At 40.3% G+C, this 27,092-nt stretch overlaps 1 protein-coding gene across 1 annotated transcript; it reads left to right on the forward strand.

Moving 5' to 3' along the window:
* The first annotated feature begins 1,383 nt into the window (after positions 1 to 1,383).
* On the forward strand, positions 1,384 to 26,837 carry synpra (synaptoporin a). Its single transcript, XM_030729327.1, has 6 exons — positions 1,384 to 1,525; positions 1,658 to 1,723; positions 24,081 to 24,205; positions 24,417 to 24,615; positions 24,843 to 25,034; positions 25,329 to 26,837. Exons 1-6 carry the CDS (start codon positions 1,508 to 1,510, stop codon positions 25,578 to 25,580), a joined length of 852 nt encoding a protein of 283 aa, XP_030585187.1. The 5' UTR covers positions 1,384 to 1,507; the 3' UTR covers positions 25,581 to 26,837.
* Positions 26,838 to 27,092: the final 255 nt, after the last annotated feature.

A 27,092-nucleotide genomic window follows, 5' to 3' on the forward strand; every position in this document is an offset into this window, starting at 1 on the left:
TGAAACATTAGAACAGTACCAAAACAATTTTCCCCATACATGGTGATGTCTGGATTTTTTTCTTAAATAAAGTGTACAAAATGATCACTCAAGAACAAATTAAAACTTTTTTCAGGTAGTGTTCAGAAAATATAATACAAAAATGTAATAAAAAATATCCCTTCAGTCACTAATTTTCTGGATTTTTTCTTAAATAAACACGCTGTACAAAATTATCACTCCACAAGGCTATAAAACATTTACACTTCCGGCCCTGCCCCCTACTTCCAGCCCGCGATTTGATGTCAAAAATGTAAGACAATTTGGACCTTTAAGTTACTTTTTTGACATTTCGCTAACTCCTCTTAATTGGAGGGGAAAGCAAAATGTCAAAAAAGTAACTTATAGGGCCAGAAGTGGTGGGGAGTTTGAGACCGTTAGTAAAATATGTTACATGTCACTTCATAGTATAACATCAAAACAATGCGGAGAGGAGAGGAGCAAAGTGTGCCTGCTCTGTGCTGTGACAGGAGCGGCACTTAAACAGACAGTCAGCTCGCATCTTTGATTAAACCGCAGCACTGCATACAGGAGAGAAACTGAAGCTAAAGTATCGACCTCATTACACTGGTATTGATCAATATCAATACCAACGTTGGTATCGATATTATTGATATTTGGATTGATCCGCCCACTACTAGTTTCTAGTAATTTATTTGTCTGTTTTAGCACTAATTTTCAGATATGTCGGTCTGTGTTATGCTGCAGTTTTTAAATGCAGCTTGTTAACCAAGATGCTTGTATTAGATGGTAACTTTGCTCCCATTCTCTCATCCAAATATGGTTAGTTCTGGCTATCTAAAACTAACATGGTGACCATGCCCATCTTTTATATACAGTCTATGTTCAATAAAAGCTCAATAATTAGCAGATTGACGTGCACAAGTGTACTTGTACTATGTCTATAGTCTGCTAGTAAACAAATAAATTAACAGCAACTACATTTGTATTATTACATTAATGAGCTTCATAAAAATGTAGATGATTTAGCCTAGTCCCATAAATTATTATGAAAATAGGCTAAATGATTATTATTATTTTACCTAGAGACTTTCTTTTTTTTTGGGTGTAGCGCTTTTATTTGGGGAATATTGTCTGTCATTTTCTTCACATTTTCTTCTTAGACAAGACAAAATCATGGTGTAATTTATTCAAACTATGCGTGAGTAATGAGCATGCAGCGGACCGAAATCAAATATCAGTGGAATTCGTTCAAATTTCGACGAACTTCCAGCCAATGGCAAAAACACAGACAGCGCTCCTCTTTCAGGGGGGCCAATCCCTGCTTGTCTCCATGGTAAATAAATAAATAACTGGACGACGGGTCGGCTTTTTTCGGTCAGACTCGGAATCAGAGCGCAGAGCTCTTGACTGTTATCGCGACAGACACATCAATTGGGTCCCGGTTCGCGGTTTGAGGTTGTTCACCTACTCACACAAGTAAGAAACAAAGTATCCTGCTTTTGAAATGGACACCGCTAACCAGGTGAGTAAACCAACGATCAGAGAGATCATTTTGTCACAGGAATGTGTGCGATTGCTGCGCAATTCATCAATGTTTTGTTAATTGGTGATAGATATTGGAGTGTTTTTACTCTCCCGCCTTGTCTTTACGCAGCTCGCATCTGTGGGGACATTTCAAGTGCTGAAATTACCTCTGGGATTTATCCGTGTATTGGAATGGGTGAGTTGGACCAAATGATTTTTGCATTATTTACATTAACCTAATTTTGCAATTTAAGTTAAAAACACGAGTTATATAATGTAGGGTTTCTGCAGAGTGGCGGTATCACTAAAACCCACATTTTTCTACACTCAGTAAACATCTGCTTTTGATGAAATTCCCGCATCTGCGAGATGGAACTTAAACTTCAATGTGTGAATAGTGGTGTTTCCGTGGCTTCCACACCTTGCTCGCAATCGACTCGGCTGTGATCCTTTTCACCGTGACTAAATGGCTTAAGTTTATGTAAGGATTTATAGGTCTGTGAGAGCTACATGCCAGGGGAAACCGCTATCTTTTCAATTATGCCTACTTGGGATGTTTAGTGCCAACCCTGTGCATTTTGCACTAGTCCCTCCAAAAATGTCACATTTTACCCCAAGTGAAATAATATAACAGAAATCCATAATGCGAACGGGGTGTCCTAGCTTTGACTGTATTAAAGCTTTACTACCCTTTTCTGTCTAGGCGCCGGTTGTAGACTTTTATTTGTTATACAGTGCAGTGAAGCCCAGGGCCAGAAAAAAAAAAAGATAAGTGAATTTCTTTGATGTGAGTTTCGAGAAATTACTGTAGCCATGAGGGTATTCAGCTTTTGCTCAGATAGGATATGTGCATGCGTGAGCTTGTCTTTCTCAATTTTGCAAATACCATCAAATGTTCAATCCTCAAGCAGCGGTCTTCACTCCAGAAAAATCAAATAGAAGCTGGGTTTTTTGGGGGGGGGGGGGGGTTTGACATTCAAATTAAGTAAACTCACTTTCCACAGACACAAGACAGTTTAGCTGAGATAACACAGATGTCTGTCAGTGAGGTGAGTTTCCATGTGCGTCCCTTTCGGCTGTTTGTAGTGACCTAACTGTGATATTTGTGGGCCAGAGCCAAAGCACAGGCAGATGATCCAAAGCACCATCTGTATGATGAAGATAGTGCACGGTCATAGTTCCCTGTGTGGGTCTTTGTGTTGCTCTGTGTGTGTGTGTGTGTGTGTGTGTGTGTGTGTGTGTGTGTGTGTGTGTGTGTGTGTGTGTGTGTGTGTGTGTGTGTGTGTGTGTGAGAGAGAGAGTGTGGAGGGAAGCATGTGTCATTGCGTGAGCATGACTGCACACACTTCTGTGGCATCCATACATGTTGACATATTGATCCACTGACTGCCTGGTTGTGTTTGCTCAGATATATTATCCATGAACTTACACAAGCCACAATAAATCTTTACACTTCCCACACACATACACCCCCACGACACTATTATAAAAGTGACCTTTTCCCTCCTGCATCTTTTTTTTTTTTTTTGTCTTTCACACGCTCACCTCAAGAGAGGGGCAGTTTCCCAGTATTTCTGTTGCCCACTGGGCTCATAAACATGCAAACAATTCAAATTATGACCCAGGTATTCTGATTTATTCTGCAGCACCTACAGTTCACCATCAGGTCTTATTCAGAGAGATTTTTCTTTTTTCTAATCTTACTGCAGGGAGTCCTTATAAACGTCTAAACCTCTCGCCATCCTTTCTCAATTACTTAGGGAAAGTCCTAATATAAAAGAAAGTTAGATCCTCATGCTTATAGAAAAATATATCTGTCATTTGAAAAAGAAAATGATTTAATGTATTTATTCCAATATTTTATTAGAAATATGTAAATGCAGCTAGTAGTGATTTATCTGAGGTCCCAGTTGAATGTAAGAGGTGAGAAACCTGCAAGGACTGTTTCCCACCAAGTAACTTCCAGCTGGGACACGATGCTGCTCAGCATCACTGGATTATACAGACATAAACAATGGGATGACTATTATCACATGGCAAATAAATAAACAAATAGTGTATTGTGGCTGCCATTCAACCTTCCACTGTGGTGATGTCACACTATGACATTCTTTTAGCAGACCAGCACATTTATTTATGGTGTTACCACTTGGTCATGCTTGACATTTGTAAAAGCAGCTGTTAAGTCAGCCCTGCAGTGGAAATTAAGCCAGATTTATATGTTTGCATAGATACATACATACATACATGCATGCACGCACATCCCTAAGATGTTTTTTGAATGCTCCCATGTTTTTGCAAATATGTAACCAGGCAGAGAATTGAGCAGTACACCAAATACTGTTTAACTTGTTTCAAGTTTTACTTTCTTTAACAGCTGTAATGTTAAGGTCATGGAAAAGCTGTGATTTTGGTCACAGTACTGTGGGTATAATGTGTTTAGGGTTAAGTGACTAAAAACATTTGCTAAGGTTAGGGAAAATTGTGGTTAGCATTAGGTCTGTGATAGGAAGCGAATTCTGGTTTTCCACATATGATTTTAAGATAGTACATGTTGTTGCAACAGTTACACCATGAGCATCAGTGAAATTAAATATGTGATGTAAATTTTGAGATGCAGCTTTGTCCAGTGTAGATAAAATTTCTAAGGATGGTGGGCGTTTTTTTTTTTTCTTTCTTCAGATTGAAGCATAGAAGCATGTGTAAAAACACAAAAATATTGGCAACTGCAGTACTTTTCTGTGTTTATGATGATCATGCGTCATCATCTAAAGCTTGCTCTAAATTTCTTCCCACAGTGTCTATAATACCAGCAGAAACGTGTGCGTCAGTTTGGTTTGTTTACATGCCCCCAGGCATTGAACCCTTTCTGCTGGGCAGAAATTGACATTTACTTTGCTAATGATAAACCCTTCACAAACAGAGGGTTGTTTGAAGGATATATTAACCTTAGTTGTAGAAGACTTGTAGGTTTCCTGTATTATCAGTCAGTGCTGGATCTGCTCCAGATTAAGGCGCATTTATAATCAGTCATGTCTTCAGGAGATTCTGGAGGATGGTTTTACCACTCTGTGTGCGTCTGTGCATGCAGGCTCTTGGCCTGTTTGGCACACTGTCAGTGGCTGGCATATTCTGCTCCAAACAGCTGTAAGGTCCCCTCCTCTCCACCGTGGACCAAATCATGCAGAAGCTGTCCTTTGAGATGTGCCCAGACCCTTCAATGTGTGTGTCTTCATGCTTATGTGTATGCGTTTGAGGGAGAGATGAGAGGACGCAAAGAGAGAGCAAAATTGTGCAGTTGCTTGAGCACATGATGCAAATGGTAAATGTGCGTTTTGCAATGCACTGAAGCGTCGTCGGGCTGTTGTGCGATTGGACACAGTGCAGTTTCACCAGCACTCTTTTAGCTCATTGGCTTCCTCTACTGTAGAAAAAACTCATACTGATGAGTCGCAAAGACTGAGCCTACATCATGAGTCTAATTTGTTAGTAAGGGTCCTCCACTCATCCAAAAACAATGACTGATCCACTGTTCTATGATGCCATCCTTAGAACCTTACAGTAACCCAGTTTAGTTTGCCTTGGGTGGTCAGTGCATTGTATTTATGTGTGTGTGTGTGTGTGTGTGTGTGTGTGTGTGTGTGTGTGTGTGTGTGTGTGTGTGTGTGTGTGTGTGTGTGTGTGTGTGTGTGCGCTAGACAGTGAAATGCAATAAGAAAACTATAATAAAGTAATAGGTGAAGCACAGGTGAGCTCATCTGGTTATTAATGATAGCCATAAGAGAACACTGGAAGGAACTACACAAGTAAAATATCTTCAAAATAAAACAGTCAAAGCTAAAATATGTACTGAAAAAAAAATAGAAGACACAAAAAGAGGAACACAGAAGGGACAGGAAAAAGGAAGAGTTTCAGGTCATATGGAAAGAGAAATGATCGAGAATACACTAGCGAGGGTGTGTCTAGGATTTTTTTAAATGGGGGTGGCACAGCAGGCACCAAGGGCAAGCTAGAAGGGTGCAGAGTGTTTGTTGAAAAATAATTACAGTGCATATGGAGTGCTGTGCCCTAATGGAGATGGTGGCACTGCATGAGAGTTTAAGCATAATTTTCTGGTGGTGGTGAAGTGGTGAAACAAGTATTTAGTGCCTTTACTTATCTAAAAGTCTTTATCCTACATAGGTAATCTAATAGTACAAAGGTTTTAGCATCAAAATGCACTTTAAGTTCCTAAAGTAAAAACACTCATTACTAACAGCCAAATACATCATATTGGATCAAAATGATTGATTCATTAAGGTCTATATCACTTTAATGTTGGAGCTGGAGAGGATAATAATTACTTGCATAGCTGTAAGTGGGAATTAGTATAAAGTGTAATTTTTACATTGAAAATATAGTGAAGTAGAAGTTCAAATCAGTAACAGAAATACTTAAATAAGTCCATTACATTGTACTTCAGTGAAGTATTTTTGTAAATGTAATAAGTTACATCCACCGCTGGTCTTGGGCATTGCAAGACTAGTCAAATTGCATCAGTGTCAGGATCACCAGGGAGGGCAATCATATTCTGAGGTCAGCGTACCACCCCATTCCTTCCTTTGGACACACTCCTGTACAACATAAATCATGACAACATATAAATAAAGTAGTAGGAGTAGTAATCTATGGCAGATGAATTGTAGAAAGATTGTACGGCATTTATCCAAAACAAACAAAAAAATCCTCTTTGTTAAACTGTCCAAAAGCTGAATTTGACTCTAAGAGAAGCCATGTAAGGTTGAATGTAGTGTAAGAAGCAACAACATACGGACTTTGGCGGACTTGATTATTCATAGTGACATTTAATACCAAACATCAAGAAAAGGCAAAGTCAGCCAAGAATGCCAAAGCTTTGCTTGTTTCAGTATTGCAACTGAAAAGCTGAAGCCAGCATGGTGGCAATAAAAGTCATTAAGTATATTTATATTTTAAATGGAAATTTGCATGCTAATATACTGGCCAAAACCATAGCTATCCTTGGTTCACAGAGTCAGAGCTGTCATGCATAATGCAGTGTGTTGGCCATTGTACATCTCTCATCTTCAGACATGATGCCAACTGAACACTTGAGATTAGCCAGGATTTATGTAGTTATGCTAATCTCCATATGAGTAAAAACCACATCAGACTAAACAGAGTTTTGATGAAATTAGATGCATCTCTTTTTGGTACCTCCCTATCTCTCTCTTTCTCCATTCCTTCATTTTTCATTGATCACCTTGGTAATATGTCATTCTGAAGGCCAGACTGTTGTACAGTGTTCATAACAAACATTTATGCAGGGTCATAAGTACTTGCACACACTGTGTTTCTATATTTTCAGAGAGCATTACAATGACTTAAAGAAAAGAATGTCTTGGAGACGCTACATTGTCCCCTTATAATTGAGTGATTTTAATTATAGGGACCTGGGAGTGGGTCTCCACAATATTACTGTTAAAAAGACTGATGTCCTCATAATATAAGTAATTACACCCCCCCCCCCCCCCCCCCCCCCCAAAAAAAAAACAAACAAACAAACAAACAAAAAAACCAAAAAAAAACACACACACACCTCAGAGGAAAATAAATGAATGGGAGATGGAGTGAGATAGGTGACAGCTGCTGACAGTTATCGCAAGAGACTTGCCAGGTCAAAGATCTGTTTTTCAGCACTAAATAACTCAGATGCTTTTGACAAGGAGACACACAGCCACGGGGGAAAATGTGCCTCTTATAAATGCAGAAATAGATATTTGTTTATAGTATTTGTTTAAATAAATGGTGCATTAAGCACTATAGTATAGCAGCAAGAAATGCATTTCAGCATGCAGTCAGTTGTTAAAAGACAATTAGGTAATGAGGTAAACATTAGCAAAAACGTGTCACTTAATTATCAGCATAAACTGAGATGGAGTGCCTGTTGGAAATTTGTCAGACTGCTTTTTCAACTTCAAATATGATACAAATAATAGTGAGTTTCAGTCTATTATTAGACTTGAATAAGATGTATTTCTCACTCGTTCATTTACACCAGTGTCATTTATGCCCAGTTTGAGAATCATAGGTGACCACATACTGGTCATGCTAGTTTGTCCTTTCCCTGCTCTCACAGTTAGTACAGCTACTTACACACACACACAGACACACACACACATACACACACAGGTAAAGTGAAATAATATTTGACGCTGACCACAACATGTTTTCTTACCAGAAGTACAAATTAAGTTTCTTAACAAGCGAACATAAAGATTGCGAGCGAGAACAAGAGAAAGAGTGAGAGGAGCTTACAGGGAAAGCTTTATTGTAGTTGGGAGCTTCTCAGTCGAGTTGACTCAGTTGATGATTGTTTATGGTTAAGAGAAATGCTTTTGCAAGCACACAAAGAACTTGTTAGCACCAGAAGCTGCCATTTGCCAGCATTGGGTGCACTGCTACTGGCGAATGGCAGAGTAGGCACAGAACAGCACAGAATTGAATGGAATAGATCAGACTCATAGACAAGCCCATTGTCGTGATACTTGATCCAGCCTTTTGAGTCAGGGTTGGACTGGATTAATGCAGCCCTGGAGATGTGCCATAGCCAGTGAACTAGAATTGATCTGATGCAGTTTGTATTATTCAGATTATATTGATTCAGTACTGTTCTGTGCACCACCTGTCCATTTTTACCCACTTATTCAACTGTTTGGGGGGGTATACCCTACACAGCTTGAAAGTCACTATAAAGAGGGCTAGTATTTCTCTTACTGTGATAATTTCAGTGAACATGACTGAAAATTGCAGTATATGAATCTGAAAAATCATTTTGTCACACTTGTGATTGACTGTGTACTGACACATAAGCTGCTTAGCTTTCTGAATATATCATTTTTCCTGTTTCATATCAGAAAAGACGATTGTACAATTCTATTTCCAAAAGAAGTTGTGATGCTCTGTGAAATTTAGATAAAGACAGAATGTGGTCGTAATTCTGGCAAATCATTTAACCTAAGTTTAATGAAAAATAGTACAGAAGCAACAATACAAAAATGCCCATTTTAAATTTGATGCCAGCAGCAAGTTTTCTAAACATTATTATAGGCTGAAAAGGCTGTGTAAAGGTTAAAAAAAAAACACCTGGTGAAACATTTCACCTAATAAGTAATATGACTGGGTATAAAAGAGCATCCTAGAACTGAGTCTTTCTCCACTAAATATGTGCAAGAATTGATCACCTTGTGAAAGTGTGGGCAAATAGTCCATCACTTAAGTAAGTAATAATGTTTCTCAATGTAAAATTGTGGATTCCATCATCCGTAGTACATAAATATCATTACAACAATCAGAGCTCTAGAGCCTCTAGAGAAATGTCTTTATTTAATGGAGAAAACTGGAAAGCAAGTTTAATAGCCTCAGGTGGCACTTCATTTAAAATAAACACAATTGTGTAGTGGGTTGCGTGGGTTTTCTCCTGGTAAGCCAGCTACCTCCCACAGTTCAGAGACATGCATTTAGTGGGGTTGGGTTAATTTCTGATTCTGAATGTGAGTGTGAATGGTTGACTGTCTGTGTTAGCCCTGTGACAGATTGGCGAACTGTCCAGGGTGTACCCTGCCTCTCACCCTATGGCAGCTGGAATAGGCTCCAGCCTCCTCATGACCCTGAACTGGGTAAGAGAAAGAAAATGGATGGATGGATGGATGGATGGATGGATGGATGGATGGATGGATGGATGGATGGATGGATGGATGGATGGATAATTGTGTAGTGGAAATCATTGCATGGGCCTAGGAGCACTACTGAAAACCCACTGTTAATAAGAAGAGTTTGTCAAGTTAAAACAGGAAGACTGTCCTGTGGTATCACCAGTCACAATTAGAAATGACAAATTATGGATGCTGTGTCCTTGGGGCTAAAGAGTGAAGTGACCGAAAATTTTTTTGAAGTACCTTTGTATCACTATATCTGACAGACATTCTAGTTATGCTGTGATCATAATTAGAGCTCGTGGGGTTGTAAGATTCGGTGAGCTCCTAGATGTGAAGTGGCCTTTTCTGACCCATCAGGTCAGAGCTGGACCTCTGTACACATTTCAACCCTGTGATTATGGTCTGCCATCTGTGACTCAGACAGGAAAAGGTTAACCTGTCTTCTCCTGTAGTCAGACATGTCTGCTCAAACACGACTTCCCACACTCACACACACACACACACACGCACACACACACACACACACACACACACACACACACACACTCACACACACACACACACACGCACGCACACACACACACACACACACACACACACACACACACACACACACACACACACACACACACACACACACACACACACACAGAAGTCCACAGAAGAGCACAGGTATTGAAACAGTGTGTACCCAAATGCAAATGTCACAAAGCCACTTTGATTATATAGACTAACTTCAGCCTCTCTGGGATGCTGTTTTTCCCAAGTGTTGTTACGTATTGACCTCATGCCATAAAACTAATTAGTTATGAAATGTACCTCAAAATTTGAGTTTTTTCTTGCCAGTTCTTTAAATGGTGTTGCCAGAAACCAAAATTAGCATATATTTGAAAAAAAAATACATAACATTTCTCAGTTTTTGATTGTCTAGTTTTATTTATTTATTTTTTATTAAATATACTATTTTAAAGACGTGCAAGCAACATTCTAGAGTAATTCTAACTGCAGTGCTGTTTGGTTCATAAATTTAGCCTGAAATCAATTTCATGTTACTAGAAACCAACCAGTTTTATTGGCAGGCTGATATTTGCTATTTGCCAGTTTATTCGTACTAGCATTTATAACAGCTGATAAATAAAAATTTTAAAAAGATGGGAGAAACACCCTTCTGCCATATTATGTGTTGACATTGTATAGTCTGTCCACCAGAGGACACTGCAACTTACCTGTTGGCATCACAGGTGCTTGAAACACCTCAAACACAACAACCAGCTGATCCGAGCAGAGTCAGTCAGAGTGTAAATATAGAGAAATAACTGCACGTAACAAAGATTAGGGAAATCTGTTCATATTTCATGTATCTGTACTGGTCGATGCATGGGAATATTGGATTTTTAGATCACCAAATAGCAATATAGTTCCTAAAAACCGCATATTGGTCCAGCTGTACATGTTACTCTGTTTATTGTTGGGAGGCAGGGTATTTTTGTTTAGTGTTGTCCTAAGCAGGCAGTAATGAATGATGTTGACAAAGAAGCTGTGATCACAGTCGTTAGGAGATGATAATTAAATGTAGTAGGGCTCTACAATCACACCACAATCATGATTAATTGAACATTTTACCTCGATTATGATTAATGAACAATAATTTTTTTACACACATATATAAATATATATTGTTATTGCCCTCATAGTTCACAAGGTTTGGCCTTTGGCCATTTAGAACATCTTTGCCTTGTAGTGTAATTGGATACTTTATACAAGTCAGTTTCACAGGGTCTTAATCCCTGGTAATAATCATTTAAACCATATAGGCCTGCCACGGTATTTAGAGACAGAATCCAACAGTGGGTTTGTGATGCATTTTCATTGGGCAACCCCATCTTCAAGGGACAGTAAGTGTCCCCTTAGGACATCGCGGCAGGTTCCAGTTGATCACCTGACCGAGTAGCCATGGACAGCCTATAGGGACATGAAGAACACCGCGAAGGGAGACTATTACAAAATAAATTTAAATTTTCTTGTGGTCAGTCAAGCAGAAGGGGAGAAGAGAAAGATAAAAAGAAAGATGAATCTGGGTTGTGCTTGGCACAAAAAGCTCCCTGTGCAGGAGGGGATTAGCCACTGCTAAATGAGCTACTGATTTTCTTCTGTGCTATTGAAAATCAGACTGTGATTCACTGAAGGCTTTCATTCTTTACTTCTTAGTGTGACCTGATCTTTAGTAAGTGATGTATGTGTGTCTTTTTTGTAATGTAGTTTCCAAAATCAATATAAATGCAGTATTGGCGCATTTGTTTCTATAGGTAGGAAAAATTCAGTGGTGCTAAAACCATTTAATCTGCTGTGAATTTCAGAATGTAATACTGAATATTCAGCTCTGCTCTATTGCATTTATCCTGTTCAAGTCATACATCATTGCTGTGAATTGAAAAGTCTCATGAGAGAGGAATCCTTCAGTCCTGTTTTATGCAATTTAAAAACAAATAAATCACAAAAACTAGATTTACATTTTTGGATGCTGGTCATATCATTTTAAGTCCATCATCAAGTGCTCTGCGGAAGTTCCAATATGTGTCTGTCTGCTCCCCCAGCTGTGCTTCCATTTCTGGTACATTTTAGTAATTTTGTGTTGTACTTAACTAGCTGGCATAAAATTGCTCATATTTGCATGCTGGCAGGCTGCAGTAGTGAGAGCAAGTGAGAGTGTACGTGCGTGTGTGTGTGTGTGTGTGTGTGTGTCTGTGTGTGTGTGTGTGTGTGTGTGTGTGTTTGTGTTGGTGTGTGCATAGATGCTAGCTAATGCTTCTGCCTGACTGGAGAGAGTGAGATATTTTTACTCTGTGTAAACATACATACACATTGTATGCTGACATCTAGGCCTATCTAGGCAAACACTCCGACGCACACGTGCATGGAGCGGTTATACTAATTTAGAGTCGCACGTGGAGCCTTGAGCACACAAGCATGCCGAGCTAAATAATTGGGAATACTGTATTAATACACAAGCATAGAAATCACCAGAGAAATTCAGACCTGTGGATGGATTTGGAGATTTGCTGTTTGTCAGGGATATTCAGGTTACGCAGTGTGTTTGGCTCTTCAGCTGTCAGATCCCAAAAAAAATTTGCTGCCATCTCCCCAAGTTGTCTTTGATCCACTATATTTTTCCAACTACTTTCAAAGAAGGAAGAACACCAGACAAAGAAGAAAAATAGCTGAATTAGTTATTGTAGTAAACGTGACTGTGAAGGAAAGTTGTCACCTAACCAACTGATGTCTGTTCGTTTGCACCTGCTGGTTTGTTTACATGGGTGAGGCTACCTTTGGTTTGACTCAAAAATGAGCATTTGAAACGATTTTTGAGAAATATACATTCAATTTATAAAGTTTACATTTGTTGCAGGTACATTTTTATGATTGACATGAAAATTGCAAAGTACAGTGCTGTGCAAAAGTCTCGAGTCACCCTTCATGGTCATATTTTGCTAGGAAAATGGGAGCAAAAAGGGTGCAGCAATTTATTGAAACATGTGGACATACTTGGAAACATACATGGAAATACCGGATATAAGGCAAAAGCTCTAATGAGCTTCGAAGTCAATATTTGTTATGACCACCTTTATTCTGCAACACAGCCTGAACTTTCTGAAGCAGCTTTCTTGTAATTTCTTGAAGTAGTCTTCAGGAATAGTTCTCCAGGCTTCTTGAAGGACATTCAAAGCTCGTCTTTGGATGTTGGCTTTTTTTTCTATCATTCTCTGATAAGATGATCTCACACTGCTTCAATATTGTTGAGGTTCTGGGGAGGCCAGTCCATGACTGAGAGTGTTCTGTTCCACTGCAAATCAGATGCTTTCCAGAGGGTATTGCATGGTGGATTAAACTCTGACTGTACCTTTCTGTGTTCATAATTCCATCAATTTTGACAAGATCTCCAGCACCCCTGGCTGAAATGCAGTTCCAAACCATGACAGAGCCTCCACCTTGTTTTACAGATGGCTGCTGTACCTCTCCTGACCTGCTCTGTACATTTTGACAATGATTTGAACCAACATCTTCAGATCTTTTGCCACTGATTTTCAGTACAGTTCTTGTATAATTTTGCATACCTCAGCCCTTTCTTCCTATTTCACTTCTTGACAGCCACCCTTCCACTGAGACCATTTCTGATGAGGCTTCAGTGAACAGTAGAAGGATCAACTGAAGGGCCAGATGTATTTCCCAGGTCCTGTGTCAAGTCTCTGCTGTATATTTTTTCTATTTCTTAAGGACATGATTTTCAGGGACTGTTCATCTGCTGTAGATAGTTTTTTAGGCCTACCACTTCTGCTTTTGTCCTCTACTTGTCCAGTTTCCTCAAATTTTTAAGTGATTTCAGAAAGAAAGAAAGAAAGAAGGAAAGAAAGAAAGAACTTAAATTAAGACTGGACTTAAATTAGTGAAAAGGCACCCAAACAAAAACTTTGAAAGACCTTCAGAAAGCCTGGAGAACTATTGCTCAAGACCACTTTAAAAATTACAAGAAAGTCTGGTTCCTTGGAAGCAAAATATAAAGCAATGAGGAGACTTTTGCACTGTACAGTATGTCATAGCACCTACCAAACTGTTCAGACTTTCAACCTAAACTGTACTGTATTTTATTTCATTATGTTCAAAAATTTATCAAAGGCTCTGATAACTCATTTTAAATTACAACACAGGATAAGCAACATCACAGATATGTCCCCCTTTTTCAATCTGTCTCACTCTGTTTCATCTTTCTCTTTTCTTTTGAGCTTCATAAAGAGTGTCCTAGATTTTTTTCCCTCAGTCAGGCAGGGAGAGGGTTGAACATTTGAGGCCTTTTTCCTTCCCCTGAGGCAGCTGCTTGACACTGCAACGATCCCTATCAACTTGAATAGAGCAGGTGGACTGTGTATGACTGTATGTGCTGTATGTGTTGCATCTGCACCGAGGTTTGTGAAAATGTCAAGTACAACTCATCGGCGAATGCATATTTCAGCTCATTTTTCCAATCCTCACCTCCCCCACCCAGTGTCACCTCAGTGTTACTTCCTCTGCCGCTCTTATCAGGTCCTTGTGTTGAAGCAGCTCCTCCATTTTCTCATGCAATTCTATTCATTTTTTTTTCTTGCAGCCACAGATACCACTCTTTAAAATATTCCCTGTCACTGATTTCACTGCGATTTTTTGGATCATCTTTTAGCTACACCCTAGTTTGTTTCCTCTTCTTCACAGCGGAGACCGTGTCTACTGGACAGTAGGTCGAATTGCTGGTGGTCAAGCCTGAAGCCAGTGTATCAGTTTCATAATCCTCAGCCAGCCTCCGCTCTTTCACAGTGCTCTCCCACATCTCCATTTGAGCATCCAACACAGATCAAGCTACACTCTCAGACAAAATCCTTGCACTCTTATCCACAACCACTCATTTAAATCTGTAGATAATATCTCCATTGCCTTTTTTTTTTTTAAATCTTTGACTGAAGTGGAAAAATATCTTAACACTGGTTTGAATGCAAATTAAGATATTCACAGTAGTGCTTTTCAGTAGCAGTGCAGGGTAGAGGAGAAGGCGGCAAACACGGAGATGTTTAAAGGCTTTGTTTGCATTGCAGGCGGGTTTCATTCCTGCACCCTGGCTTTTCTCTCTTCTTCTCTTTGTATCTATCTCTCCCTTTTGCTTTCTCTCTCTCCCCTCCTCTCTCTCCCCTTCTCTCTATCTCTTGTTCCCTGAGGAGCCCAGCTGGGAGAGGCTGATAAACACATGGGGGCGCGGGGCTTAGCATCCACCCTCCTTCCACAATGCCACGCTCTCCTGTTCAAAGGCCCCAGCCAGAAATGAGAGGGGCTAAACCCGAGCTGAAAATCACTGGCAGGGGAGGCAGCTGCAGGAGTACGTATATACACAAACAGAGAGACGGGCAGAGAGTGATGTTTATCTGAGGCTGTTTGTGATCATTAAGATGGAGCATTTGTTCTGTCTCTCTTCCTGGTCAGGTGTTTTTTTTTTTTTGCTACTTTTTTGTTTCCTCAGATAAGCACGTCCGCCACTCTGCAAGTACAGTATCCATCAACACTTTGAGCTGCATATGATTACGCAGCACGTGTGCTTTTTTTTTTTTTTTCTGTAGACTTGTTTGTTTATGGGTTGGCGCATTTCAGAACAGAACAAAGCTAAAGAGAATGAGACACTGACAAACACTTCAGGAGAGGGATTTCCAGGAGAGGCTGCAGCTGTGCACCATGACAGCAAGGTAAGCAGCAGTCAGCCATCACCTGAGGCCTGAAGCGTCAAGTGGAAATTGGAGTCCCCTGTTTATCATCTGACTGTAATGGGGCTGACCTAAACCTGCCAAACCAAGCTGGGTCCTTTGTGACCCCGATTAGCCTGGCAAAGCAGCACCTAGTATTGTGCAATTATGCTCCTGTGAGCTTACTGTTGCTACTTAGTCTTAAAGCTTAGGCTAGAGAACTATAGGCAAAGCTTGGAGAATATACTGTTCTTTACAGCGGGTCTACATTAGGGATGTCACCACACCAGAGATGTAGTATTTAGCAGAGGTGGGAAGTAACGAAGCACATATACTGTACTTTTTAAATAGAATTTTCAGGCATCTGTACTTTACTTTGAGTATTTATTTTTACTTTTACTTCATACATTTTTTACACAAATATTGGTACTTTCTACTCCTTACTTTTTCAAAACAGACTCGTTACTTTAGGTTTAACACATCTGGGAAAGTTTTGATTTCCGGTCACTGCGCCTTCAGACATCAAAGATCTGAGCCTAAATGGAGGAACAATAACACATAAGAGACAATCCTACAGGTGTATCCTCCATCATTGGGGCTTATCACACACAAAGAGATTAAAGAGGCAAAACCATATAATTTATGTATCATTTATAGTGCTATAATCAGTGGTTACAGTGGGCCGGACCAAGTACCGATGTCCGTAACTTCTGCTCATGGTACTTCAGCATCTTACATAGTGCTACAGAAGAGGAGCGAAAATAAAGGGAGTAACATGGGGCAGGTCATTTTAAGTGCAACAAATATCAGTTAACACACAAAGTATCTGCAGTTTATCACACAGTGTGTCTGCTAGCTGAAGGTCCAGCTGCTGTATTTCCAGGGAAAGAAAAAAATGAGAGAAAATTTCACTCAGAGATGGAGACAGATGTAAGAAAGAGGACAGGAGAGGAAGAGGAGAGGTTAGATTTAAAGGTAAGGACTGCAAAACAAACTGAGGTATGGTGACATGGTCCTGGGCCGGTGGCCCAGTGTTTTATGTTTTTGTTATATAGTTCTGTTTTATTATGGTTTTGTTGTTTCTGTCTCCCTGTGTTCTGTTGTGCTGGTGCCTGTTATCCCTCTGTGTCAATATCGTCAGGTGTCAAGTCGGTGTGTACTATGTAAGTTACTTCCTGTTTTATGTTGATAGTCGTCCAGTCTCTGTCTGTTGTGTTCAGTTTTGCTTCCCCTGGTCTAGTCCTTGTAGTTAGCGTCACCTGTGTTCCCGGCTGTTTCCACTTCCACTTATCGTCCTGTGTATTTAAGTCTTTGTTTCCCCATGCTGTGTGCCTCTGTCAGTTTTCCCTGTGTTTCTGGTGTTTGCGTGTGCCTTTTGTTAGCTCTGCCTAATAAAGCTGAGTTATATCCTACCTGTCTGGCATATCCTGCGTTGGGGTCCTCCTTCCTGCCTGCCACACAGCTGATCCATGACAGTATGGTAACTTTGTGTAATTCAAAGTTTGTACTGTGCACTAAACTAAATTTAGTTTAGTGCACAGTTTAGTGGGTGATAAACAGGTTAGTTTGCTGTACTGTATTTACAGTAAAGCTCTGTGTTAGACTGGTGCACAGAGGCTGTGTTGATGGTCAGAGTTACAGGTTACATGAAGTGTAGCAGAGATGAATTTCAATCAAATTTGTTGATGCTTAGATTCATTCATTGAATTCAACATTTATACAACCTGCAAACTGTCAGTATAAAGACAGTATAAACAGTATACTGTCAGTGTAGGGGATGAAATCAGCCGATTAGCTTGTGAAATACTGGGTTACATCCTTTTTAATTCAGTTCATCCACACAGAGCGGTAAACCTCAGAGCAGCAGGTCAGCTGATCACTGCTGCACACCAAGAAAATTTGCTGGAGCTCACAATAGAAAGTTGCGATTCTTCTCCCCACACAGGGCCACAACAACTGATCTTAAGGTTCCTCCACCTTCTGAATCCCACTTTAACCCCTGATTATACTCATATAGGTGTGGAGGCACAGTCACCTTCTACAATGTACGCAACAGAGAATAGAGCTGTTGCTAAATTCCCTTTCACAGTTTGTGTCCTACATAACAGATTCAAGCTGAGTGCATTCATTAGGATTAAAATTTAGATTTGAATAACGTTTGTATTCTCATGTAATATTATTTTAGATTATTATAGCAGGTTCAGTTAGTTTTACACAAAAATAGCTGGTAGAAATGTCCTCCACTTTTACTTTCTTACTTTGAGCACATTTCGGAGCCTGTACTTTTTCACTTTTATTGACTCTGTCTATGATTGCTGTCTTCCACATGTAATTTTTGCTGTGCCGTGTGTAGTATTTCCTGTGCATGATGGCACCATCCTCCTCCTCCTGCAGCATTCAAGGATAGACTAGTACTCTTGTAGGCATATGCTGCTGTCATAAGTTGCAGATAAAGAGATCCAATTGCAGACTCACAGACAGGCAGATGTAGCAAAAGGTAAAACTTTATTTAGTCCATTTTCTGAATTCAGAATTATAAAATTCATGAAAAGAAGACAAAGAAAAGAAAAAGCTCAAGCCTTCATAAATGGGCAGGAACCACACAGGGATAACAGCAGAACAGACGATGAAGATAGGAGTTGGGCACAGGAGGGTAATGAGACACAAGTGTTGACAATAAGGACAATCAGCCAGGGGAGGAAGTAAAACTAAATGCAAGGCACCAAAGACATATGATTATCAAAGTAAAACAGGACCTGAAACCAGGAAACAGAGAAACAAGAACTAGCTTGACAGAGAAACACTGAGGGGACTAATAGACGTCTAGAGTTATGAACAGTAACTAGAACTTAGACAACCAGGACTAAACTCAAGCACCAAACTATCGAACTAACTAGAACTCAAATATAACATCATACATAAAGAAATAAAGCACAAAGGTTGCGAATGACAACAGAAACAGGGAAAAAACTAGAAATAACAAAACCCTATGACAGACTTCTTACACCATGACAGCTGCTCCCTTCAGTTCTGAAGAATTGCAGCCTTGGTAGGACACACTGCTTGTGCTACATACAGTACTAAAAACAACTGTCACTGTTCCATTTTCAGAATTTTGGTATCAAAGGGTATCATAAGAATTGACTCTGGTGGCATTCCTGCCGCTGTCTGCTGTGATGGTGTTACAGCGTAATGCTTTTGTACGGGGGAGTGTTACAGACTTCATGTAGGAAACTGCCCATTAGGGATCCCCCCCACCCCCCAAGAACTACATACCTTCAAGGGCTTCTTCCTGTTTACTTTCACACAGCCAAAATATAATAATAAAATAAGCCAGACAGATCCACAGATGACGCCATATCCTTCCTCCTCCACAAGACCCTTTCACACATAGACACTGGTAAGGGGAACTATGTGAGAGTGCTGTTTGTAGATTACAGCTCAGCATTCAACACCATAGTTCCCTCCAGGCTGGTCTCTAAGCTGCTGGACCTGGGCCTGGGCCCATCCCTGTGCAGGTGGGTTCACAGCTTCCTGACCAGCAGACCACAGGTGGTACGAGTGGGTCACCTCACCTCATCCTCCCTCACCCTCAACACTGGATCCCCCCAAGGCTGTGTGCTCAGCCCTCTGTTGTACTCACTGTACACCCATGACTGCGAGGCCACGTCAGAGTCCAACGTCATCATCAAGTTTGCTGACGACACTGCTGTTGTGGGACTAATCTCTCACAATGAGGAGACAGCCTACAGGAGAGAGGTCTCCCGCCTGGAGAACTGGTGCCAGGAGAACCACCTCCTGCTCAACATCAGCAAAACGAAGGAACTGATTGTGGACTTCAGCAGGAAGCAGCAGAGGGACTACCATCCACTTGTCATCAGTGGTGCTGAGGTGGAAAGAGTGGACACTTTCAAATACCTGGGAGTGACCATCTCACAGGACCTGTCCTGGACTCATCACATAAACATCACTGTGAAGAAGGCCAGACAGCGTCTCTACCTCCTCAGGCGGCTGAGAGACTTCAAGCTCCCACTCAAGGTGCTCAGGAACTTTTATACCTGCACCATCGAGAGCATCGTGCGTGGGAGCATCACCACCTGGATGGGAAACTGCACCAAGCAGGACTTCATGGCCCTAAAAAGGGTGGTTCGTTCAGCTGAACGGACCATCAGAACCACCCTCCCCAACCTGCAGGACATTTACACCAAGCAGTGCAGGCTGAGGGCCATGAAGATCCTAAAACAGCCCAGCCACCCTGGACACTCTCTCTTCTCCCTGCTCCCATCAGGCCGGCGTTACCGCTGCCTGAGGGCTAAGACTGAAAGGCTGAAGAAGAGTTTTTACCCACAAGCCATCCGTCTGCTCAACTCTGAGCCCTAACTGGACCATTATTGCACAGTGTAAATATTATAATTTATAATCTATAATTCCACGTAAAAGTGTGTATAGTGTATAGTATATAGAGTATAGTGTATAGTGTGAATTACTTTTTTATTTTTATTCTTCTTATTTATATGTGTGTGTATATATGGTTGCAGGTACAAAATACATTTCACTGTGCATTGTACTGTGTATAACTGTGCATGTGACGAATAAACACTATCTTAAATCTCTAATAAATAATAAAACAATACAATAACCTCCCAGTGGTTGGCATAACAACAGCTATAGCCACAATCACTAGACAGAGACAGAGTTGTGTACAGCTATCCACCTACTATTACGCTAACTGTGTGGCATGTATGAACAGCGGAGCAGTGTTGGTGCAGCACTTCACTCACACTGGGAGTGTGATCTTTAATTTTACCATATTCCTATTTCACTTTCTTCATTTTCTCTCTGCATTTCTTTGCTGTGTGTGAAAGACAAAAGTAGTGTGTTGAGAGGAAATTGAGTGAAAACTTCTTTTGTGTTGTGTTGTATTTCCTCCAGTAAATATAGGATTAATAAGGCATGGGCTTCACTGTCAGTTCATTTCATCATATTTTGTTAGAATATGATGAAATAAACTGTTGCTCAAATAGCTGAAGTTTATGTGGATTTTTATTCTGATTACTGATGCTGCAACAGCATACGCTCATGTCTAGATGATTCATTGTACACTTGCGGCACTCAAAGGTTTGTGTGTTCAAGAATACATACAGTAAAGCAGATGCTAAAATAGACCCCCAAAATAGGGTCCCAGGAATTGTTATAGTCCCAAGTTCTGAAGTGCAGAACTGGACAGGACAAGGAGGACTTCTTCCAAGAGTTCCTCAAGGACAATTTTCTGCTTAAAAAAAAAGGAGGTCAAGTCCTGTATATCAGTTTATGAAAAGTGTTTATTAATGTATTTATAAGCAAATATAACTCCTCCTGTGGACAGCCTAACAGTGTTCTGGTGTATACACAGTTAATGAATGATGAAACAATACAAAAAATTGAAAGATAACGCAAAGAAATAGAGAACTATGCTCTAAAAATACAGCTTTTCAATTGTCCTCAGTACACTGTGTTGAAACTCATATTTGTACTGGTAAATGGTAAATGGCTGCTTTAAAGTATAAAAAGTTTCTGTGTTGAAAATATAAATGAAATTTTTTACAATTTTTCCTGTGCTTAGAAAGTTAGGAGGCCTCAAATATATTGAAAAAAAATTTGATCAATTAAAAAGCACAAAACTTTGAATGAGCCTGTACTTAAAGTGCCAACATAGTCATAGTATGAGAGTAAAATTTTGCATACCTTCATTAAATATACTAGCGATTGTACACAAATATTTGCTGAGTTTGAGTTGGTCATATGGGAAACATGCATTGATTTTTTTTTGTGGAATGACCCATAAAACCGCTCTCTGCAAGATGGCATATGCATACTTTATCCACTTCAAGAACATGATAACATAGATTCAGTGTGGGTAGTCCAGCTCAGTGATCTGATAGTGCCCTCCAGAGGCTGACATTCTTTCAAACTAGGAGAGATGCTGCATGACCTCCACAGCTGCTGGCAAGCTCCATGTCCAGCTGCCTGTAATATGGGAGAGGGGAGGCTAATGCTAACCAGGCGTCAGGTCTGATTATGGTGATTATGGTTGTGAGAACTCTTGAGGCTACGAGAGCTTTATATGGACAACTGGGCTAGTGGACGAAAGATGTTAAGGGCAGGGGATGTGTGCAACTATGATTATGTGCTCACTGCATGTTCATGTTTGTTGCTTGTAATGAGCAGCTTGTTCTCAGCTTTATGTGTGTTTGTGTGGACTGGTTCACAGTGGAAGCGGTGTTATGTCAGCAACTTTTTTTTTCCATCCCCAGCCATTAAAGCTACAGCCACATAGAGCAGAACCACTGCGGGAGGAAGATGGAAGGAAGATGAATTTGACACAAGAGAATTAAGTGAGAGAAATTTGTAGGGAAGTCTAGCCACTCAAATATTCATTATGAAAACTGTAGCACTTCTTATCTATCTTATGGTCAAGAGGGGGTTCGAGTCTGTCCCAGCTAACATAGGCCAATAGGTGTGGTATACCCTGGACAGTTTGCTAGTTCTATGGCATCCACAGCTTCCTCTCTTCACTTTATCTCTATAAAAATATCCATGTGACTTTAGGTTTAGTTCTAAATTTACAATGAAAAAGAAAACCTTTTTGTCACAGTTGTGAAGATAAAAATATGGAATGGTCCTGATTAACAGAAAGAGGTGACGGTAAGAGGTCTGGTATTTTGTTAACCCTCCCATCCACTCCGACTTTGTGGATTTTGTGACTCTATACCTGTAACCCTAAACGCTGTCACACTGGGTTTTAAAATGTGTTCTTTAGTGACAGTCAGTGCATAATGCCATTTGCACCTGTTCCTGTCACGCTGTTGACACAAGTGTCCAGCCAAATTCAGTTCTTCCTTTCTGTGTCTCTTCCACTAAAAGGTCAAAGGGCTGCCAGCACATAACCCTGCACTAATGAACTATTTTCCTGCTCTTTGGAGTTGCATCAGGACACATTAGCATTTACAAATGCTTCCTAAACCATCTTTGAGTATATTTAGCTTTATCCACTTGTGATATGATTTCTCAAGACACATTTTAGAACCGAATAAACACGGTCTATATGTTACTGCATCCATTTTATTCTGCTTATGTAATTTATGGTTGCAAGGGGGCTGGAGCTTATCCCAGCTGCCTTAGGGTGAGAGGCAGGGTACACCCTGGACAGGTTGCCGGCCTGTCGCAGGGTTAACACAGAGAGACAGACAACCATTCACATTCACTCTTATGGGGAATTTAGAATTAGAAATTAACCTAACCCCACTAACTGCATGTCTTTAAACTGTGGGAGGAAGCCAGAGTACCTGGAGAGAACCCACACAGACATGGGGAGAATATTATCATTTGGGTATTCATACTTTGGCAATTAGGCAGTGATTTCATTTTGGCCAGTTTTCTCCAAAACCCACCAGTGAGACTCGCTGAGATGGTCACCAGATAAAAATTCCTTGCTTTTGGATTTCAAGGAACAAACCTGAATGCTCAGAAAACATAGCAGCGAGATTCAAAGCCTTTTAGCCTCGTTCACTTCAGTTATTTCAGTCATCAGCAATTTAACTGTTCATCTCTCTCCAGCTGATCTCTTCTGCATTGTTTCCAGCAGCAGCATACAGCAGTTTTGAGCAGCCAAGAGCAAATAAAACTTATTTTGGGGGCAAAGTCATCTAAGATTTTATACTTGATTTGACCTGTGTTTCTATGTATATCTAGTTTTTATGTTCTAGTGACCAGTGAAATTAAAGTTAATTTCAATAATGCTCCAAAATAATTGCCCAGAGGCATTTCAAGATGGCTGAGTGGTGAGACTTTAACATATGTGTAAATATATGTAACATATGTGCAAATAGGCAATCTTTGTAAGGTGATAACACAGTATCTAGTATTTAGATGTTGTTCTGCTGCCCCCAAATGGCAAAAAAAAAAAAAATCTAATACCACTACAATATATTAATCTGTGTGTTGGGAAAAAAAATCATAACAAATGTGAAATGTGTAAAAACAACAGTATTATGGACTGAGGTAATAGCACACGAGACGAACTGCTTCTCATTCACAATTGCAGCTTTAAGTCTCTGGTAAAAATGATTGTTATCAAGCTGAGCAGGCAAAAGTACTCTCATCAGAACCGAGGACAAGGAGAAGAGGGCAGGGCAACTAACCCACTCATATAGCTGTGTACAATAAAGTACTGCCCCCCTGAATCATGGCCTAATTTTCTCTAGTTTGAAGGTCTCATCTTATCTTTCCTGATTGACCAGATCAGTATCTGTTCATCTGGCCAGCCAGCAAAACCTCAAACCAAAGACCAACTTTTCTGAGGCCTCTGATAATGTGTTTGAATAAAACTGATGGTTCTCTTCTCAGAGTGGCCCTGTTACTATGAGAGAAATCTGTGGTTCAGAGGTCAGTGTTAAAGGATCCCATTTGTGAATCTGTGTTTGTACATATAAGGATGTGCCTGGGTAGTGTGGCAACTATAATCATTTGCTTTATTTCATATTAGTTGTAGCGTTCCTTTCCGTTAAGCATTTAATGTTTGTTTTTTTTCTTTGTGTCCCTGCAGCTCTTTTCCATCTTTGCATTTGCGACATGTGGCGGTTACACTGGGCAGCTGCGGGTTAGTGTAGACTGCATGGAGAAGGCCAGCAGCAACCTCAGCATCGGCATTGACTTTGGTTATCCTTTCCGGTGAGTGGCTTCACATGTGCCTGTCTGACAGCCTGCTGACAGTCTGGGATCTGAAAGTTTTATACCAAATGTATGAACTGTGTGCAGTGAAAGATAATTGTTCATTGCTCTTGTACATGACCCCTGCGCTGTGTGTGTGTGTGTGTGTGTGTGTGTGTGTGTGTGTGTGTGTGTGTGTGTGTGTGTGTGTGTGTGTGTGTGTGTGTGTCAGGTTGCACCAGGTGTCCTTTGAAGCACCCATGTGTGAGGCCATGAGGAGGGAGCGTGTTTTCCTGATTGGAGACTATTCATCCTCTGCTGAGTTCTTCGTCACCATTGCGGTCTTTGCCTTCCTGTATTCTCTCATGGCCACCTTTATCTACGTGTTCTTTCTAAACAAGTACCATGAAAACAGCCGAGCACCACTCATTGTGAGTACAGTTGATGACGTACTTTTTCTGTTCTTATTAGGTAGTTTATCAAGAGTACAACATTATACACGTAGTTTTACCTTCTATTCTTTTGGTTGATATGTTGCATTGACTTGTGAACTAACTATTCACTCATTTAAATATTACTCTCTGAAAGTGATAGCTAATTAATGTTACTGTTCCTTGAGCTGAATTGTTTTGGACCGGTTCTGTCTTGCTTCTTCCAGGACTTTGTAGTGACTGTAGTGTTCTCCTTCTTGTGGCTGGTCAGTTCTTCTGCTTGGGCCAAGGCCCTGTCCGATGTCAAACTGGCCACCGATCCAGATGAGGTGCAGCTCCTCATCTCTGCTTGCAAAGACCAGACCAACAAGTGCGGCTCTGTACACGGACCACGCTGGTCCGGACTCAACACCTCAGTGGTAGGTTTAAAGGATGTGTGTCCCAGGTGTAATGGCAATGAATGAAAAGATAAAACTAAAAAACAAAAAAAAAAGCTAAATTTTCTGATAATGATTAACATGTTCTAATTGGAGGAGTTAGATGAGTGCTGCGTGGTAGTGAGATGTCTGCAAGTGAGATGTAACCAGCTAAAACAGCGAAACTGTTGGTTCAAATTTAATGAGTATGAGGCTGTAGTGTATCAGAAATAATACAAAGATTATTTGAATGTTTTGAGGTTTATTATCATTTGGCTTCATTCACTGTCTCTTCAGGTTTTTGGGTTTCTCAACTTCGTTCTGTGGGCTGGAAACATCTGGTTTGTCTTTAAGGAGACCGGATGGCACAAGGGTGCTTCGAAGTTAGCAGCCGGAGCATCTGAGAAACAGGGCGGCACGTTTAGCCAGCAGCCCTACAACCAGGGGAGCTTTGACCAGTCAGGGAGCTACAACACCCAGGGGAATATCAGCCAGCTATCTGAGTACAGCCAGGTGGGAGAGCCCACTTCCTACTCCAATCAGATGTAGTTGTCTCTTTTCATTTTACGAGTGGCACCTCGGTGTCTTTAACCAGGGCAGCTGGGGGGGTGATAGAGGAAGATGAAAGTGAAGTTTGTCACCAATCTACCTGTGCAGAATGCAAAAAGGTGGTCATGAAAACAGTGTCACGTGTGTCTAAGTTCACCCATTGTAGATACAAGTATCGTTGGGTAAAGTTATTAGATATAGTCTTTTACTCCTTCTCCTTCAGAGGTGTTGTTTGCTAATGCTGTATTTCTTGTAGTCTGAAACCCATTGGTTGGTAATTTGCATACACTGTTATGAATGGATGTCCATTTCAAAGTGGTTTGCATTCTGTTGTGGAAGGCAAACGTGCTCTGTGTTTGTATACTTCAAAGTTTCCAAGTGCATGGTGTTTTATGTGTTCTAATATACGTTCTGTGAGACAAGGGGGAAAAAAAACAAAACGTGTTTTATCTCTGAAAGTTTACACGCTGCCCTGAACTGGATGTTCATCAGTTAACTATTACTATGTCATTTTTTTAAATCTAATAAGAAATATATTTTGATAATGGCTATTTCTGATTCACATATCAATGCAGAATGAATTTTGTGGTATTTCTGTGTCACAAATGCATTCCAGCTCCATTATGGCTACTGACAATGTCAAAAAGTCTTTAAAAACTAAAGCAATAACTGCATTCTGCAAAACATGCAGGGACCTGGCAGGAAAACAAAATTGTGTATGCAACCATTGCAACATGCAGTTTCTGCACAGACAGTATCACACCGGCATTTTATTTGTAAAGAGGGAGATCATCTCCCCTTAATGTTTACAAGTGGCTGCTCCTGCGACAAATTACTGTGACTGTTTTCTATGCCATCCTCAGACTACTGAGAAATTTCAGATCCAAGTTCCACCTTTCTAAAGCACGACCAGAGCATCCACCGATAAAGCCCGGCAAAAAAAAATCTATAGCGATAACAGAATACTAGTGAATAGTGGGTTCATCTGTATCTAACTACCACTGAACTTTACTTTAGAATCACTGTTCATTTTTGCACCACTAACCTGTGCAGTTCGTGTATTGTAAAGTCAAAATCAAAGGATAATGCTTGGTTGCTGTTTGTTTACATTAATAAGACTTGTGCAACCCTGTTCTTTGAACTTCTAAGCATGTGGCTCGCATCAGTGTAATAAAGTAGACTGAACATCCATGTGCGGTATAATAATCTGGCATCCTTGATGGCTGTGTACAGGTCCTTGTATTCAGTGTGGATATTTTACAGGAATACGTTCTAATAAAGATGTACAAATTTGTCCATAAATGACTTTTTTTATCTGTTCTGATCTCTTGATTTGATCTCTGACCTCTGACCTGTTTCCTTGATTTACCAGAACAAGGAAGAACACAGTGCTGTCTTTCTGTTTTATATAAGAAACAATGATGTGCAAAATATGTCCAGCAAAGGCAAGGGTTTAAATATAGGCAGCTTCATCAGAAGGTAAACAACTCAGGAAGTTTAGAAGCTGCGTCT

This window comes from Archocentrus centrarchus, chromosome 5 (genome assembly GCF_007364275.1).
Source record: "Archocentrus centrarchus isolate MPI-CPG fArcCen1 chromosome 5, fArcCen1, whole genome shotgun sequence".
In the NCBI taxonomy this organism is placed as follows: Eukaryota; Metazoa; Chordata; class Actinopteri; order Cichliformes; family Cichlidae; genus Archocentrus; species Archocentrus centrarchus.